General features: G+C 40.7%; 5 protein-coding genes and 1 non-coding gene across 10 annotated transcripts; 3 read left to right on the top strand and 3 right to left on the bottom strand.

The window, feature by feature from the left end:
• Nucleotides 1-20: 20 nt before the first annotated feature.
• On the top strand, nt 21-3,492 carry FLD (protein FLOWERING locus D-like protein; the record flags this gene model as incomplete). Of its 4 annotated transcripts, none has more annotated exons than NM_001337873.1 (5): nt 21-1,859; nt 2,017-2,775; nt 2,865-2,910; nt 2,990-3,183; nt 3,257-3,492. In NM_001337873.1, 5 exons carry the CDS (start codon nt 98-100, stop codon nt 3,304-3,306), a joined length of 2,811 nt encoding a protein of 936 aa, NP_001326314.1. The 4 variants fall into 4 exon arrangements, with proteins under 4 accessions (NP_001326314.1, NP_001326315.1, NP_187650.4 ...); NM_111874.4 differs by having other exon boundaries at nt 254-1,859; nt 3,257-3,306; NM_001337872.1 differs by having other exon boundaries at nt 2,990-3,492.
• On the bottom strand, nt 3,418-6,250 carry AT3G10405 (vacuolar acid trehalase). The gene is made up of 7 exons (NM_148703.3): nt 5,816-6,250; nt 5,678-5,719; nt 5,557-5,598; nt 5,383-5,466; nt 5,228-5,315; nt 5,046-5,143; nt 3,418-4,959 (listed from the first exon to the last, which is right to left on the bottom strand). The coding sequence occupies exons 1-7, from the start codon at nt 6,077-6,079 to the stop codon at nt 4,939-4,941; spliced, it is 639 nt and encodes a 212-aa protein (NP_683545.2). The 5' UTR covers nt 6,080-6,250; the 3' UTR covers nt 3,418-4,938.
• U11/U12-31K (RNA recognition motif and CCHC-type zinc finger domains containing protein) lies at nt 3,569-4,651 on the top strand. The gene has a single exon (NM_111875.3). The coding sequence runs from the start codon at nt 3,597-3,599 to the stop codon at nt 4,380-4,382; it is 786 nt and encodes a 261-aa protein (NP_187651.1). The 5' UTR covers nt 3,569-3,596; the 3' UTR covers nt 4,383-4,651.
• On the bottom strand, nt 6,251-9,228 carry SCPL49 (SERINE CARBOXYPEPTIDASE-LIKE 49). The gene is made up of 9 exons (NM_111876.5): nt 8,687-9,228; nt 8,323-8,491; nt 8,117-8,236; nt 7,783-7,926; nt 7,558-7,708; nt 7,383-7,471; nt 6,956-7,214; nt 6,732-6,865; nt 6,251-6,625 (listed from the first exon to the last, which is right to left on the bottom strand). Exons 1-9 carry the CDS (start codon nt 9,022-9,024, stop codon nt 6,479-6,481), a joined length of 1,551 nt encoding a protein of 516 aa, NP_187652.1. The 5' UTR covers nt 9,025-9,228; the 3' UTR covers nt 6,251-6,478.
• A 99-nt stretch (nt 9,229-9,327) lies between these two features.
• On the bottom strand, nt 9,328-9,417 carry AT3G10415. The gene is given in 2 exon segments: nt 9,328-9,364; nt 9,381-9,417. It is a non-coding gene; the product is annotated as a tRNA-Tyr (tRNA).
• Nucleotides 9,418-9,956: 539 nt separating this feature from the next.
• On the top strand, nt 9,957-13,560 carry SPD1 (P-loop containing nucleoside triphosphate hydrolases superfamily protein). Of its 2 annotated transcripts, NM_111877.3 has the most exons (9): nt 9,957-10,744; nt 10,882-11,096; nt 11,188-11,338; nt 11,427-11,618; nt 11,703-11,865; nt 11,961-12,205; nt 12,332-12,508; nt 12,602-12,766; nt 12,966-13,560. In NM_111877.3, exons 1-9 carry the CDS (start codon nt 10,268-10,270, stop codon nt 13,233-13,235), a joined length of 2,055 nt encoding a protein of 684 aa, NP_566373.2. In that variant the 5' UTR covers nt 9,957-10,267; the 3' UTR covers nt 13,236-13,560. The 2 variants fall into 2 exon arrangements, with proteins under 2 accessions (NP_566373.2, NP_850553.1); NM_180222.1 differs by having other exon boundaries at nt 10,141-10,744; nt 12,332-12,766; nt 12,966-13,498.
• Nucleotides 13,561-13,707: the final 147 nt, after the last annotated feature.

The following is a 13,707-nucleotide window of genomic DNA, read 5'->3' on the forward strand; positions in this document are numbered from 1 at the left end:
TTAAATAAAGATAAAGTTAATCCAGTAACCAAACAATCCTTTTCTTCTTCCTCTTCTCATCGATCACTCTCCTGCAGTTTCTACGGCGACGGAAACGATGAATCCACCGGATAATTATGTTCCGTCTGTTTCTCACTCTCAATTCTCTACTCCTCCTCCTCCACAGTCGAGCTCAAACACCAATACCGAAACAAGTTTGAATCCATTTCCGAATTCGATCTCTACCTCAATCTCTAACCCTAGTTTTGAGCAGATGGTCTCATTCTCCGCACCAAAGAAACGAAGGAGAGGACGTTCTCAGCGCTCAATGTCTTCGCTTAATTCCCTTCCCGTCCCTAACGTAGGTCTTCTTCCTGGTAACAGTAATTTCGTGTCATCTTCAGCTTCTTCTTCCGGTAGATTTAACGTAGAGGTCGTCAATGGATCAAACCAGACTGTGAAAAGTTATCCTGGGATTGGTGATGAGATCATTACGATTAACAAGGAAGCTACCACTGAAGCTTTGCTTGCTCTCACTGCTGGGTTTCCTGCTGATTCGCTTACCGAGGAAGAGATTGAATTCGGTGTGGTGCCTATTGTTGGAGGCATTGAACAAGTCAATTACATTTTGATTAGGAACCACATTATATCCAAATGGCGAGAAAATATATCTAGTTGGGTCACAAAGGAGATGTTTCTTAATTCGATTCCTAAACATTGTAGTAGTCTCTTAGATTCGGCTTATAATTACTTGGTTACACATGGATATATCAATTTTGGAATAGCACAGGCGATTAAAGATAAGTTTCCTGCTCAGTCAAGCAAGTCTAGTGTGATTATAGTTGGTGCTGGTTTATCTGGGTTGGCTGCAGCTAGGCAACTGATGAGGTTTGGCTTCAAAGTCACGGTTTTGGAGGGTAGGAAACGACCCGGTGGACGGGTTTATACCAAAAAGATGGAAGCTAATAGGGTAGGTGCTGCAGCGGATTTAGGTGGGAGTGTTTTGACTGGAACATTAGGAAATCCTTTAGGGATTATAGCGAGACAGCTTGGTTCTTCTCTCTATAAGGTACGAGACAAGTGTCCTCTTTATAGGGTGGATGGTAAGCCGGTTGATCCAGATGTGGATATAAAGGTTGAGGTAGCGTTTAACCAGCTTCTAGACAAGGCAAGTAAACTTAGGCAGTTGATGGGTGATGTTTCCATGGATGTCTCCCTTGGGGCAGCACTCGAGACATTCAGGCAGGTTTCTGGGAATGATGTGGCCACCGAGGAGATGGGTTTGTTTAACTGGCATCTTGCTAACTTGGAGTATGCAAATGCGGGCCTAGTATCAAAGCTTTCTCTTGCATTCTGGGATCAAGATGACCCATATGATATGGGTGGAGATCACTGCTTTCTGCCTGGAGGAAATGGAAGGCTGGTTCAGGCTTTGGCTGAAAATGTACCAATATTATATGAGAAGACCGTCCAAACAATCAGATATGGTTCAAATGGTGTCAAGGTAACTGCTGGAAATCAAGTGTATGAGGGTGATATGGTGCTGTGTACAGTTCCCCTTGGTGTCCTTAAGAACGGATCCATCAAATTTGTTCCCGAATTACCTCAGAGAAAGCTTGATTGTATAAAGAGATTAGGTTTTGGGTTACTGAATAAAGTTGCAATGCTCTTTCCGTATGTATTTTGGAGCACAGATCTCGATACCTTTGGGCATCTTACTGAGGATCCGAACTATCGAGGTGAATTCTTTCTGTTCTATAGCTACGCACCGGTTGCTGGTGGTGCTCTCTTGATCGCGTTGGTTGCGGGAGAAGCTGCTCATAAGTTTGAGACAATGCCACCCACTGACGCAGTGACTCGTGTTCTTCATATTCTTAGGGGTAATAGATTTCACTATCTATTGATTGTCATTTAATTGAATTTCAATTTTTACCTGTCAATATCAATCTTCAAGAATTATTAGTTGAGGATTTGTATTCCAGATTTGTTAAAGTTGATGCTAGCGTCTGACGCAAGTTCCATTTTAATGAATATCAGGTATTTATGAACCTCAAGGAATAAATGTCCCTGATCCACTTCAAACGGTCTGCACCAGATGGGGTGGGGATCCATTCAGTTTAGGATCTTACTCTAATGTTGCAGTGGGAGCTTCAGGCGATGATTACGATATATTAGCAGAAAGTGTGGGAGATGGAAGGCTTTTCTTTGCCGGAGAAGCCACAACAAGGCGATACCCTGCAACCATGCATGGAGCTTTTGTTACTGGTCTGCGAGAAGCTGCAAACATGGCTCAATCTGCAAAGGCCCGAGGCATAAGGAAAAGAATCGATAGGAACCCATCAAGGAATGCTCATTCCTGTGCCATTCTTCTTGCAGATTTATTTAGGGACCCTGATCTGGAATTTGGGAGTTTTTGCATAATCTTTAGTAGGAGGAATCCAGACCCAAAATCTCCTGCTATTTTGAGGGTAACTCTAAGCGAGCCTCGTAAGAGAAACGAGGACCCAAAAGCAGATCAGCACTCAAACAAGATACTGTTTCAGCAGCTTCAGTCTCATTTCAACCAGCAGCAACAGATTCAGGTGTATACATTATTAACTAGACAACAGGCTCTTGACCTGAGAGAAGTCAGAGGTGGTGATGAAAAGAGACTATACTATCTCTGTGAGACACTTGGAGTGAAACTGGTGGGGAGAAAAGGTCTTGGTGTTGGAGCTGATTCAGTCATTGCTTCTATTAAAGCCGAGCGAACTGGTCGCAAGCTACCATCATCATCTACCTCAGGCACAAAATCTGGTTAGGCTCCGTAATTTCCTGATTTGATTACTCCTTACTTACCGGATAGAACCAGTAGCAACATCTCTAACTTCTTCTATATTGAGTAGGTATATTAAAAGCAAAATCCGGTGCATTGAAGCGGAAGATGATCAGGTTTGCTACGAAATCATATGTGCAATAATTTCTCTCACTTATCAAAAACAACATTACAGAGAACCTTTCTGTTGCACAGAAGGATTAAAGGACCGTTGCCGCTGAAGCAAAGTAATAACAATGGCGTCTCAGAGAGTATAAAATCAGAGTCTTTAGGTAATGGCAAATCCTTAGAGCAACAACAACAACCTAGAATAGTAGAGTCGATAGGAGGAGGTAGCAGCATGCAAGGGGAAAGCAAGTCTTTGAGCACAGGAGTTGCATCTAGTTCTGGTATTCATTTTTCGTAACTTCTTTGTTCCTTTTGAAATTCTGATCATTTACATCGATAATAACTCACACGTAGGTGGTTCCTTACATGTTGGTGGTGAGACGATGAAAAAGATTGAACAATGACTTTTGGAGAATCCCTGTTTGATACAACATCTGTAGTTCACAAAATTTGTACTTCATAATCCATTTCTATTGTAACAACTAACAAATTTAAGTTATAAATTTTTTCCTAATGATAATTTGTCTGGTATGTTTCCAGACTTTTTATTTGCAAATGTAAAAAGAAAATATTTGATTTTTTCTTGCTTCATTACATCGAATTTTTTTTGTTTGTTCTTTACCAATATAAATACAAATACCCTTTGAAAGCTCAGCTTTCAAAACTGGAACACAAAAATTGAAATTAAGTGGAAATGAAGAAGAGGAAGATTCATCATAGCGACGACGAAGAGGACGACACTTTCTACTATCGCTATTCCTCCGTCGCGGCACCACCACCTTCGAACCCTAAACACCAACCTTCTTCCTCCGCCAAATCATCAGCTCCCGGCGGCGGATCTGGCGGCTTAGCTCCTTCAAAATCAACACTCTACGTCTCCAATCTCGATTTCTCCCTCACCAATTCCGACATCCACACTCTATTCTCCACTTTCGGCAAGGTCGCGAGAGTCACTGTTCTCAAAGATCGCCACACTCGCCAATCTCGTGGCGTCGCGTTCGTGCTCTACGTCTCTCGTGAAGACGCGGCTAAAGCGGCGCGTTCTATGGACGCCAAGATTCTTAATGGTCGGAAACTGACGGTTTCGATCGCCGCTGATAATGGACGTGCGTCGGAGTTTATTAAGAAGAGAGTTTACAAGGATAAATCGAGGTGTTACGAGTGTGGAGACGAAGGGCATCTTTCGTACGAGTGCCCTAAAAATCAGTTAGGTCCAAGGGAGAGACCACCGCCGCCGAAGAAAAGGGGGCGGCGGAAGGAGGAGGAAGGTGAGGCTGAGGAAATTAGTTGGTCTGCGGCGGCGCCTTCGTTGGCTGTGGCGGAGGAGGAATTTGAGGAGGAGAATTGGGCTTCGGTGGTGGATAATGAAGCTGGAGAGAGGTTGAGAAAAAGAGAAGCAGAGGAAGAAGAAGAGAGGAGGATGAAGAGAAAGGAGAAGAAAGTTAGCTACTTTAGTGATGAGAGTGATGATGAAGATTAGCTTCTTAGATTCATTTTATGGTTTGTGAATACTGAAAGAGAGAGATTGATCAAAGTTCAGGAACAATTACAATCTTCTGGTTTCGTCTTCGTATGTGATCATGTTTGATGACTCTGGTTGTTCTGTCTTGAGTGATATAGTTCTTGGTTTGAAGATTACATTGTTGTTCATCAATGCATTTTAGCTCTTGATTTTTATGAGTTCTTAACAGTCCATTGTATCTCTGCAACTTATTGAGTTTATGTATAGTAAAATCATTTTTTCAGGTATGTGAATTGTGAAACAACACCAATCAGAGAAAAAAGAGATTGATTTGGTTTCGTCTTCATTTTACATTTGTTTGATGACTGGATATGTCCAAGTGAAGTTACATTTTGACTCATATAACTTGTGTAAGTTCTTAATTTCTGATTGCATTCTTGTGCAGCTCACTTTTTTATTTGAAGACTGCACTGTTGTACAATATACTTTGGGTAATGCACAAAGTCTTAAGAGTCTTGTTGCAGAAACCTGAAGAATTTTAAAGCTGTCCTGCTGTCTTCCTCACTCAAAACTTTCAGCTGGAACTGCTCCCGGTCTGCGTAGAGAACAAGTGTTTCATTATTTATGCATAGATTTAAGACCATAGGTGACTTTGGTGCAACATTTTTAAGATTGACTAACCAGTAACTCATGATCTCCCATGATTTCTTCAGTTAACTCAAAGATAGGTTTATCAGCACTGTTCGGAACCATAGCTGCAAACACAACTGGTTCCAGCCCTGCATTTGATCCACCACTTTTTAAAATGACATGCATTAAAGTCTCCCTTTTATTGTTTCATTTTGAATTTGTATTGTAGGTACCAGTTTCTGGGAATGCATCAATGAACATCATCATCTCCTCTCCTGTCAAACCAGATAAGAAGCAGATCCGAGGCAGTGATTCCGCGATCTGCACAGCGGATTTACGTAAGAAACAAGACAAAAGAACCTGAATGTGGAATTGAAACGCCACTTACTTTCACTCTCTTCAGGTCAGGCTGTTTTGTGGTAACTGCTTCCCATAACGAACGCTTGATCATATCGTCTGTACAGAACACAATCTGGGGTCCAAACAGCAACATAAGGTTTTATGAAATCTGCAAAAGTTTTAGGATCATGCAAGAGTCAGAGAGAGAGAGAAGTCAGATAACCTCCATGAATTCGCCATCGAGTTCCTTGAGAAGTTCTTGTATCTGCATTACAAGATGATGGATTAATCCAAAGACTCAAAAAAGCTTTGGAAGTTTGATATCCATCTAATGTATATATCACCTTTTGTGCTTCATGAAGTTGAAGGCCAAGCAACAGCAAAACCTGCAAAAAAAGATTGAATCAAAGTGTTTGTCATCATCACAGACTATCTATCAACACTCAACAGTATACAAAGTTGAAAGGGACAAATAAACTGACTGGAGGGCCGAATCGAGGATCTTGAGGATCTAAAGGTACAAACTTGGAATCTTCCTCAAGTGTCTTTGGAATCTCTTGAGCTGAATTTCTAACACATAGCTTTTGCTTCTTGAGCTTTGTGTTTGTGTGGTGAGATTTACTCTTTGTCCATAACAAAGAAGACGTAACTAGCCCAAAGATGCGAGAAGAGCTTCCTAAGTACGTATATGAAGATGATGAAGAAGTTGGCTTTGAGATTGCAGACCCCAACGAAGAAATCGACATTGCTCCTTGTCTCCTAATCTCATCTCTATCTTGCTTGTTAGATAAAATCGTTCATGTAGCCAATCATGTTTTGCCATGTGTCATGTACATAAACCGCATCAAAACCTGTTCATTACTCTTGCAAGCCTACCTCGGCTTTATTTTGTATAAACAACGTTTTAAGTTTTGTTTTATACATTTCGTTATTTCGGAAACAAACATAGATAACACATTTCGTAGTAATTATTATGTTTTTGGTGTCAGCAGAGTTTGATTTTATAACGAAATTGGGCAACCCCTACATATACTGTATCTTTCTTATGACTTATGAGATCAAATTACAGAAGAAAACGTCAATTGCTCACACATTGTTTTATGTTTGCTGCCTTTTGTTTTCATGCAACGCAAAAGAAGATGTGATCACATCTGAGCAACCAGTTCCTCTCCTCCCTGAGCAGCAACAGTCACAGTAGCATCTTCGATAAGTGAATTCTCCATCCATCGCTTCAGCATTTTCAATGCAGCTTTAGGCTGGTCCATTGGAACCATGTGTCCTGCATCTCTCACCTGTGTTTTTATGTTTAAATCATCAAACCCTTTGTTGTTGTTACATACTATAAGAAAACCAGTAGAACCAAAGAACGACTGTTGTTATTATGCAAGAAAGGCCGACCTTGAGGAAACTGAGTTGTTCATAAGTCTTTAACAAGCCTGCTTCTTTGCCATCCACAATAAACGGAACTTCTTTAGCCGCCCCAAAGTTTGTTTTCCCTGACCACTCCATTGCATTCACCCACCTCGAGTTACCTGCTCCAATTTTGTTTCCCTCAACAGTTCAAATCAATCTATTTCATTATTTTCATGTCTGGATTTGATTATCTATGTTTTGGAACTTACCGAGCCAGTTGCAGATAAGATCATATTCTCCAGCATACACAAGGAGGCTGATTCCATCTTCCAAGAGCGTGGGAATTCCAACCTCGAGATTCCTCATCCAATCTACAAGCATTGCCTGATAGACTGAAGTACTGCAGGAGACAAAGTCTATGTCCCCAACACCAAGTGACTTCCTCACAGATTGCAGATTCAAAAATTTCTCCATGTTTGAGAAATCGTAGCACAAACTTCCCACGCACTTCTTCCTGATGTCGTAATACTACACAAAGATATGTGAACTCCCTCATTAGCCTTGTTTCCTTACTTCAAATGCAGAAATATGAAACACAATTTCTTTCTACAAGTAAGGATAGAAATGGTTTGCCAGAACGAATTATATCTAGAAATCCAACGAGCAATAAAAATTGAGCAGTTCTTTTGGGCTTACGTTTACTCCACCAGCATGACTCATTACACCACTGAACAAAGAGTTGCAGACAAGATATGATGCCAAACAAGAAGTTGTGCCATCAGTTCCTGGTAAAACAAAAACACGGATTCAGGATTCATCAAACACAGAGCAATTTTAAAGATAAATTGATAAGGAATAAAGGAGTAAGTACCACAAAGCTTGATTGATAGTTCGCACAGTGGGACAATCTTTTCTAAGCGATCATGCTCTTTTTGCGTGATTAGACCCATTTCCAAAGCGTAGTCAGGATAGGCTGGGTATTGGAGTGCAGGATCTGTAAGCCCATTTCCAATAGCGAATCCCTGCAAGGTTATACTTGTGAGTACTACAGACTTCCATTAACACCTTAAGAGAGAAACAAGAAATAGTCACATGCCTTTAGGTTAATATGAACTCCCTCATTAGCCTTGTTTCCTTTATGGACTCGGGAAGCAAAAGCTGGGATATAGTGCCCAGCATATGACTCTCCAGTAATATAAAAGTCGTTTTTTGCCAACTTAGGGTGCTCCGCAAAGAAAGCCTGAGGTAACATCAGCAAACTTCATCAAGATCTTGTTACACAGCTAAGCAAACAAAGGCAGATTCCCATTTTTTCGAAGACTCAAGAAAACCAAAACAGTCTAACAGAGTTGTTGTTTATCCAATTCATAGCTTTAAAGCAGAAAAGTGCAGTATAGAAAGGAATTCAAGAGAAGATCCAGTGACCTAACCTGCAGAAAATCATAAAGATCATTGCTAACTCCAGTTTCGTCATGACGGATATCACTTTTATCTGTCGTGTAGCTGAAACCAGTTCCAACAGGCTGATCAACATACAGAAGATTGGAAACCTGCAAGACAAACTCTCTATCAACTCTCATGTGCAATAATCTGGAATATTAAGGCGGTTTGGGATTATAATAGAAAGTAATAATACCTGATCCCATCCATACTCATTCCAAGCAAGAGACATGTTACTAGTGATCTTGAAAGGACCATTCTCATAGAACACAGCCAACTCACTACTACATCCAGGCCCTCCCGTCAACCAAATCACAACAGGAGCATCCTTCTTGTTCCGTGACTCGAAGAAGAAGTAGAACATGCTAACACACACCAAGCAAACAAATCAACAAACAAAGCAAACAAACATTTATAATCTATTCCCACTACTTTGAGATTCCAATTAGAAAAACGTCACCAACAGTCCAATGTTCTAATCGAATCAAACATAACCTAGTCAAGAGCTAGCTGCAAGCTTCTATATACCTATGAACCAAAATCTAAAGTCAGATATAAACCTTGCGCCACGAGATTTCGGGAGCTTGTAATAACCAGCATGATGACCTAAATCGTCGACAGTAGGGCCACCATCGGCAAGTATATTCGGGAATACGAACTTCCGTTCAACAATCCCCGGTCCCTCCGCAGCAGTGAGAGGCAAATCAGCGACATCGATCACATTCAGATCCTGCTGCGGGAAAAGGTTTAGCTCACGGATCAGCTTCTCCGCGCGCGTAGACGGCAAGTTCGATCTCTCAAAGGTGCGATCATTCAAGAGGAACGATGAAGACGGTATCGTTGAAGCGATGAAGACGACGAAATGCAGGAGAAGGCTGAGAAAAGTTAGTTTCTCCATTTTTGGTTCTTTCAACTGTGCTTCTTTTTTTTTCCTTTTCTGAGATTGTTGTATACAACAATTTGGGGGAGGAGAGAATGTACACGTGGCAGGAACTATCACAGAAATATCTTCCGATACGTGCCCGAGAAAGTTGGGGCTATTTTGCGAAATATGAGAAATAGTGGGTGAATCTGTTACGTTACAACAAAGATAACGTTTGGCGTAGTAATCGACGGTTAGGCACGCGAGTTGAATGTGAAGCAAAAGATGGATGAGTGTGGGTCCCAGATAATTTAAAAGTGAAATAAAATGTTAAAAATATTCAACCTGCCGGAATCGAACCAGCGACCTAAAGATTTCTTTGGAATTACCCATTACAGTCTTCCGCTCTACCAACTGAGCTAAGGTCGGTTTGATATTAATATTAAGTTTACACTATATATTAAATTAATTATTACAAAAACACTTATGGGCCTCACGTGAATGTAAACCTTACATTTTATAGTGAATGTAATATTCTACAAGGTGTGTTTCTGATTAGAAGGCCCAATCCTAAACCACTATTTGTAAAGCACCTAAAAGCCCATTCGGCTAAAAAACGAAGATGACTCAAGAAATTAAGGAACCGTCGTTGTAGATACACAATGTTTGGGTTGACTTGTATTTCATTCATTTAGTCTGGTTTTTGTTTGGTTTAATTTAGTCAGCAATTTTGGTTCAAATCTCAATTTGCAGAGCTAAAAAGTTGACGACTTTTGCATCTGCCGTGCGAGAAACACCAACTCCGACTTTGGGCTAAATTTGTCAAAGAGTTCCAAACGAATTGGCAATAAACGGTAGCTCCATAGTCAGACACGTGTCAACAAGATTGTCCAACTCTCCACGTGGCGCCACGTGAACCAGTTGCTTGAACGGCTATGTTATCATCTTTCCCTCTACAATGGACCCTACTTTGTTCTATACAGATGCAGTTTCTGTGTAATTAGATGCTTTGATCCTTTGGAATCTTCCACTAGTTTCAGTCTTCACGCATCATCATATTCCAAAAAAATGAAATGAAAAAAGAACTAATACTCAAAACGTTGTCGTTTCGTTGTGCTTCATAGCTCTTCTCCTCCTCAGCTTTTCCTTTTTAGCTTCTTCATTTCTGCTTTCCAGACAGATATACACACCAGTAGCTAAAACGAAAAGACAGAATCTTTTATTTAATTCATTTTTTATTTGAAAGTACATAATTAAAAAAAATAATTAATTAATCGTGATGAGGGCGTTGAATTCGCGGCTAGTTCTGATCGACATCAACAGCTCCTGGCAAGCTTCGCGCCGGTTAATCTCAGCCACCGCAACCGCTTTTTCATCTGATTCCTCTTCCTCATTCCGTCGGACACGTGGTGCGCGTCAGAGAATCGCTTCATCGAAATCCCCGGCGTCGTCACCGTCTCCTGTTCGGAGACCATCTGATGGATTCAGTTTCGATGTTCGGTCACCGTCATCTGATTCATCGATCTCATCACGGAAGTCACCGACGACGGCTCCGCCTACGGTGGAGCTCGACGCTTTCCTAGAGATTCTTCCTCCGGCGACGAGGAAGGAGCTTGTTAAGCACGAGGCGATTGAGGAATTGATCGAAGTAGTGATGGATTTAGGGAGAAAGCCACTTGCTAGATTCCCTTCCGGCGATTGGGTGATCTCAGAGCAGCCTGTGACACACCAGGATCTGGAGCTTGCGGTATCAAAGGTATGTGTGTCTCTGATCTAAGACATGCAACTAATTTCTCAAATGTTTTAGCTTATTGCAGTTCTTCAAGACTGATAAGACTTGCTTATACTGATTATGGTCTCTTCTGTGTCTGAATCAAAATGTTTTGAATTTAGGTTGGTGATTTTTCGGATGATAACCGATCCGGGATTGACAGATCTTTGCATCGTATAAGCGCTATACGTAATCGCAAACTGCAAGTAATTGGTCTAACATGTCGAGTGGGTCGAGTAGTCTCTGGAAGTGCAGAAATTATAAGAGACTTGATTGAAGGAGGAGGATCCATCTTGGTCATTGGATCTCCTGGAGTTGGCAAAACAACTTTAATCAGGTACATCAATATGAACTTATAATGTGATGATCTTTCTGTTAAAACTGTGATTGATAAATGGTATATGACAAGATTGGTTTGTTTTGTACAGAGAAATTGCACGGATGTTAGCTGATGAACACAGGAAACGTGTAGTGATTGTTGACACGTCAAATGAGATTGGAGGTGATGGTGATGTTCCTCATTCTGGAATTGGTCGTGCCAGGCGGATGCAAGTTCCAAATGTGAATTTACAGCACGATGTATGTCTCGCAACTTTATAACCTTGTAATAATATGGTGTAGGATGGAATCAAAAGGATCTTGCTGTATTAACAAGTTCTTTATGCAGGTTATGATTGAGGCGGTTGAGAATCATATGCCTGAGACAATCATCATTGACGAGATAGGAACTGAGCTTGAAGCTTTAGCTGCTAGCACTATTGCTCAACGAGGTGTTCAGCTTGTTGCAACTGCTCATGGGATGACTATAGACAACATAATCAAAAATCCTTCTTTGCAGATTCTTATTGGTGGAATTGAGGTAAAACCTTAGACAACAACTTTGCTTCTTATTTTGTTCTGTTGTTTATCTTCTCTAACCTTAATTTGAATTTATTTTGCCCAGAGTGTGACTCTTGGTGATGAAGAAGCAAGGAAAAGAAAAGTGCAGAAGACAATTCTTGAAAGAAAAGGACCTCCGACATTCACTTGTGCTGTAGAGATGATATCGAGAACTGAGTGTCGTGTTCATCAAAGACTAGATGTTACCGTTGATGCTATACTAGCTGGTAAGTTAAAACTTAAAAGACTTCCTCTCCCAATAAAGTGTAATTGAGTTAACAAATGGTAAAACCAAACCGAACAAACTTCTTTGTTATTATAGGGAAATCCGCTCCATTTGAGATCCGTCAAATTCGTGGCGAAGACGATGTTCCTCATAAGTTAGTGACTCCCATTCCTTTGGAGAACCTTGAAGAGGAGCCTGCACCATTGCTCAACAGAGATTTCGTAAGTGAATTGCTGTCTGACGATGAAGATGAAGATTTTCTTCTCATTCGGTCTAATAAGGCCAGAAGTAACACATACACGAGCCCAAGAAGCTCACCGGTTCATGTGTATACTTACAATGTAAAGAACCTGATCTTTTATTGCCTAGTTTCTAAATGTTCCTTTTCTTATCCTTGGAAAATAATCTTCATCTTAAACAACCAAAGATACTGACTATAGATGTGGTATCATCTGATTGTTTTCTAGGTCCTTGAAGCTGATCTCCTCCAAGTAGCTGAAGTTATGGGTCTAGACGACGAAATAGAAGTGACAGATGATGTTGGAGAAGCAGATGTCATTCTAGCCTCAAGTTCTGAATTGAAACAGAATTCATCAATCCGTCGTGTTGCCAAATTACACAAGCTACCGATATTTGTCATTAAGGTATCCTTCTTTTTGCATGGCTGATTATGATTCAGCGCATTCCTTTGTTTTATTAATTTGAATCACTTCTTTCGTCCTGTTATTACCTTGCAGTCAACTACTATGGCTCAGATGGTGAAGGCAGTCCGAATGATCCTTGGAAGGGAATCATTTGGCTCAGCCCCTAAAGCCATAGAAAAATCTTCTGTTGATGATATCGAGATCAAAGATGATGCTCCTGAGAGCAAACCCAGTTTAGAAGAACTCGATGCCCTTGAGGTAACTCTCATCCCCCTCCTGTAACTATTCTCGGAATTTCCCAATAGAGATGGCTTGTTATTTCAGATCAGTCTCTTTGACCTACCAACTATTAGTTCATTAGGATTCCTACATCTCATGTAACTACTAATACAGTTCAGTGACTATAGATTAGGGAGACTTGCGAGTATAACTACTGATACCAGTTTCTGAAACGCAGGAAGTCCGTCTAGCAATCGAATATATTGTAATCCCGGGAGGTGAACCAGTGGAGCTTCTTCCTAGACGATCAGATATAATAGTTCGGCAGCTAGAGCTGGTGGAGAGTTACCAACTCGCAGTTGAGAACCTCGGCACTCACCTTAATCCGCGCCTTCAGATTCTTCCTCGCCGATCAACCAAGAAGACGTTGACATCTTCATCCCCCCAAAAATCAGCAGATGGTAGCATGGGGACTACGGGTACTCGTCTTCCTTTCCTTAAGGATTGACATGTCTGACTTCAGCATATGGACTACAGTACATACTACATAAGTTGGGGACACTCTTGAACATTGTACATTTTACTGTAAGTCTTGGTAAATAAACTGTTTATATCGTTGATCATTTCTCATTTGCAATTTATGTGTTACCAATGCAATGCTCTTTCTTATTTACCCGAGGGGGTAACTCTGTAACATTGAGGGTGAGAGTGTGCAATCTGTAGATATTTCCTTACCTCTTAATAAATAGAAATTTCTCAAATATTCCACGTACACGCTTGAAAATGTAATTGAAATGATCGATTCTTATACACATACAAACTCTGTACCAAAACCCACATCTTCTCAAGATCGTAATACAAAAACTAAAACCAGAGGTCAATTTTAACAACATTTGCATATAGTATCGTAGTTGATTTCATTATTCATGGTAGAAGGGTTAACATACAGAAAGACCAAAAAACAGAACTCTCATTGCCAC

The sequence above is a fragment of the Arabidopsis thaliana genome, chromosome 3 (assembly GCF_000001735.4).
Source record: "Arabidopsis thaliana chromosome 3, partial sequence".
NCBI lineage: Eukaryota > Viridiplantae > Streptophyta > Magnoliopsida > Brassicales > Brassicaceae > Arabidopsis > Arabidopsis thaliana.

Coding starts and splice junctions, on each gene's coding strand:
- U11/U12-31K (NM_111875.3), top strand. CDS start 3,597: ATGAAGAAGAGGAAGATTCATCATAGCGACGACGAAGAGGACGACACT.
- AT3G10405 (NM_148703.3), bottom strand. CDS start 6,079: ATGTCGATTTCTTCGTTGGGGTCTGCAATCTCAAAGCCAACTTCTTCA. Junction 5,599..5,677: donor AACTTCATGAAGCACAAAAG/GTGATATATACA, acceptor CTTGTAATGCAG/ATACAAGAACTTCTCAAGGA. Junction 5,467..5,556: donor TCGATGGCGAATTCATGGAG/GTTATCTGACTT, acceptor TTTGGACCCCAG/ATTGTGTTCTGTACAGACGA.
- SCPL49 (NM_111876.5), bottom strand. CDS start 9,024: ATGGAGAAACTAACTTTTCTCAGCCTTCTCCTGCATTTCGTCGTCTTC. Junction 8,237..8,322: donor ATGAGTATGGATGGGATCAG/GTATTATTACTT, acceptor TTTGTCTTGCAG/GTTTCCAATCTTCTGTATGT. Junction 7,215..7,382: donor GTCATGCTGGTGGAGTAAAC/GTAAGCCCAAAA, acceptor ATCTTTGTGTAG/TATTACGACATCAGGAAGAA.
- SPD1 (NM_111877.3), top strand. CDS start 10,268: ATGAGGGCGTTGAATTCGCGGCTAGTTCTGATCGACATCAACAGCTCC. Junction 11,097..11,187: donor GGCAAAACAACTTTAATCAG/GTACATCAATAT, acceptor TGTTTTGTACAG/AGAAATTGCACGGATGTTAG. Junction 12,206..12,331: donor TTCATGTGTATACTTACAAT/GTAAAGAACCTG, acceptor ATTGTTTTCTAG/GTCCTTGAAGCTGATCTCCT.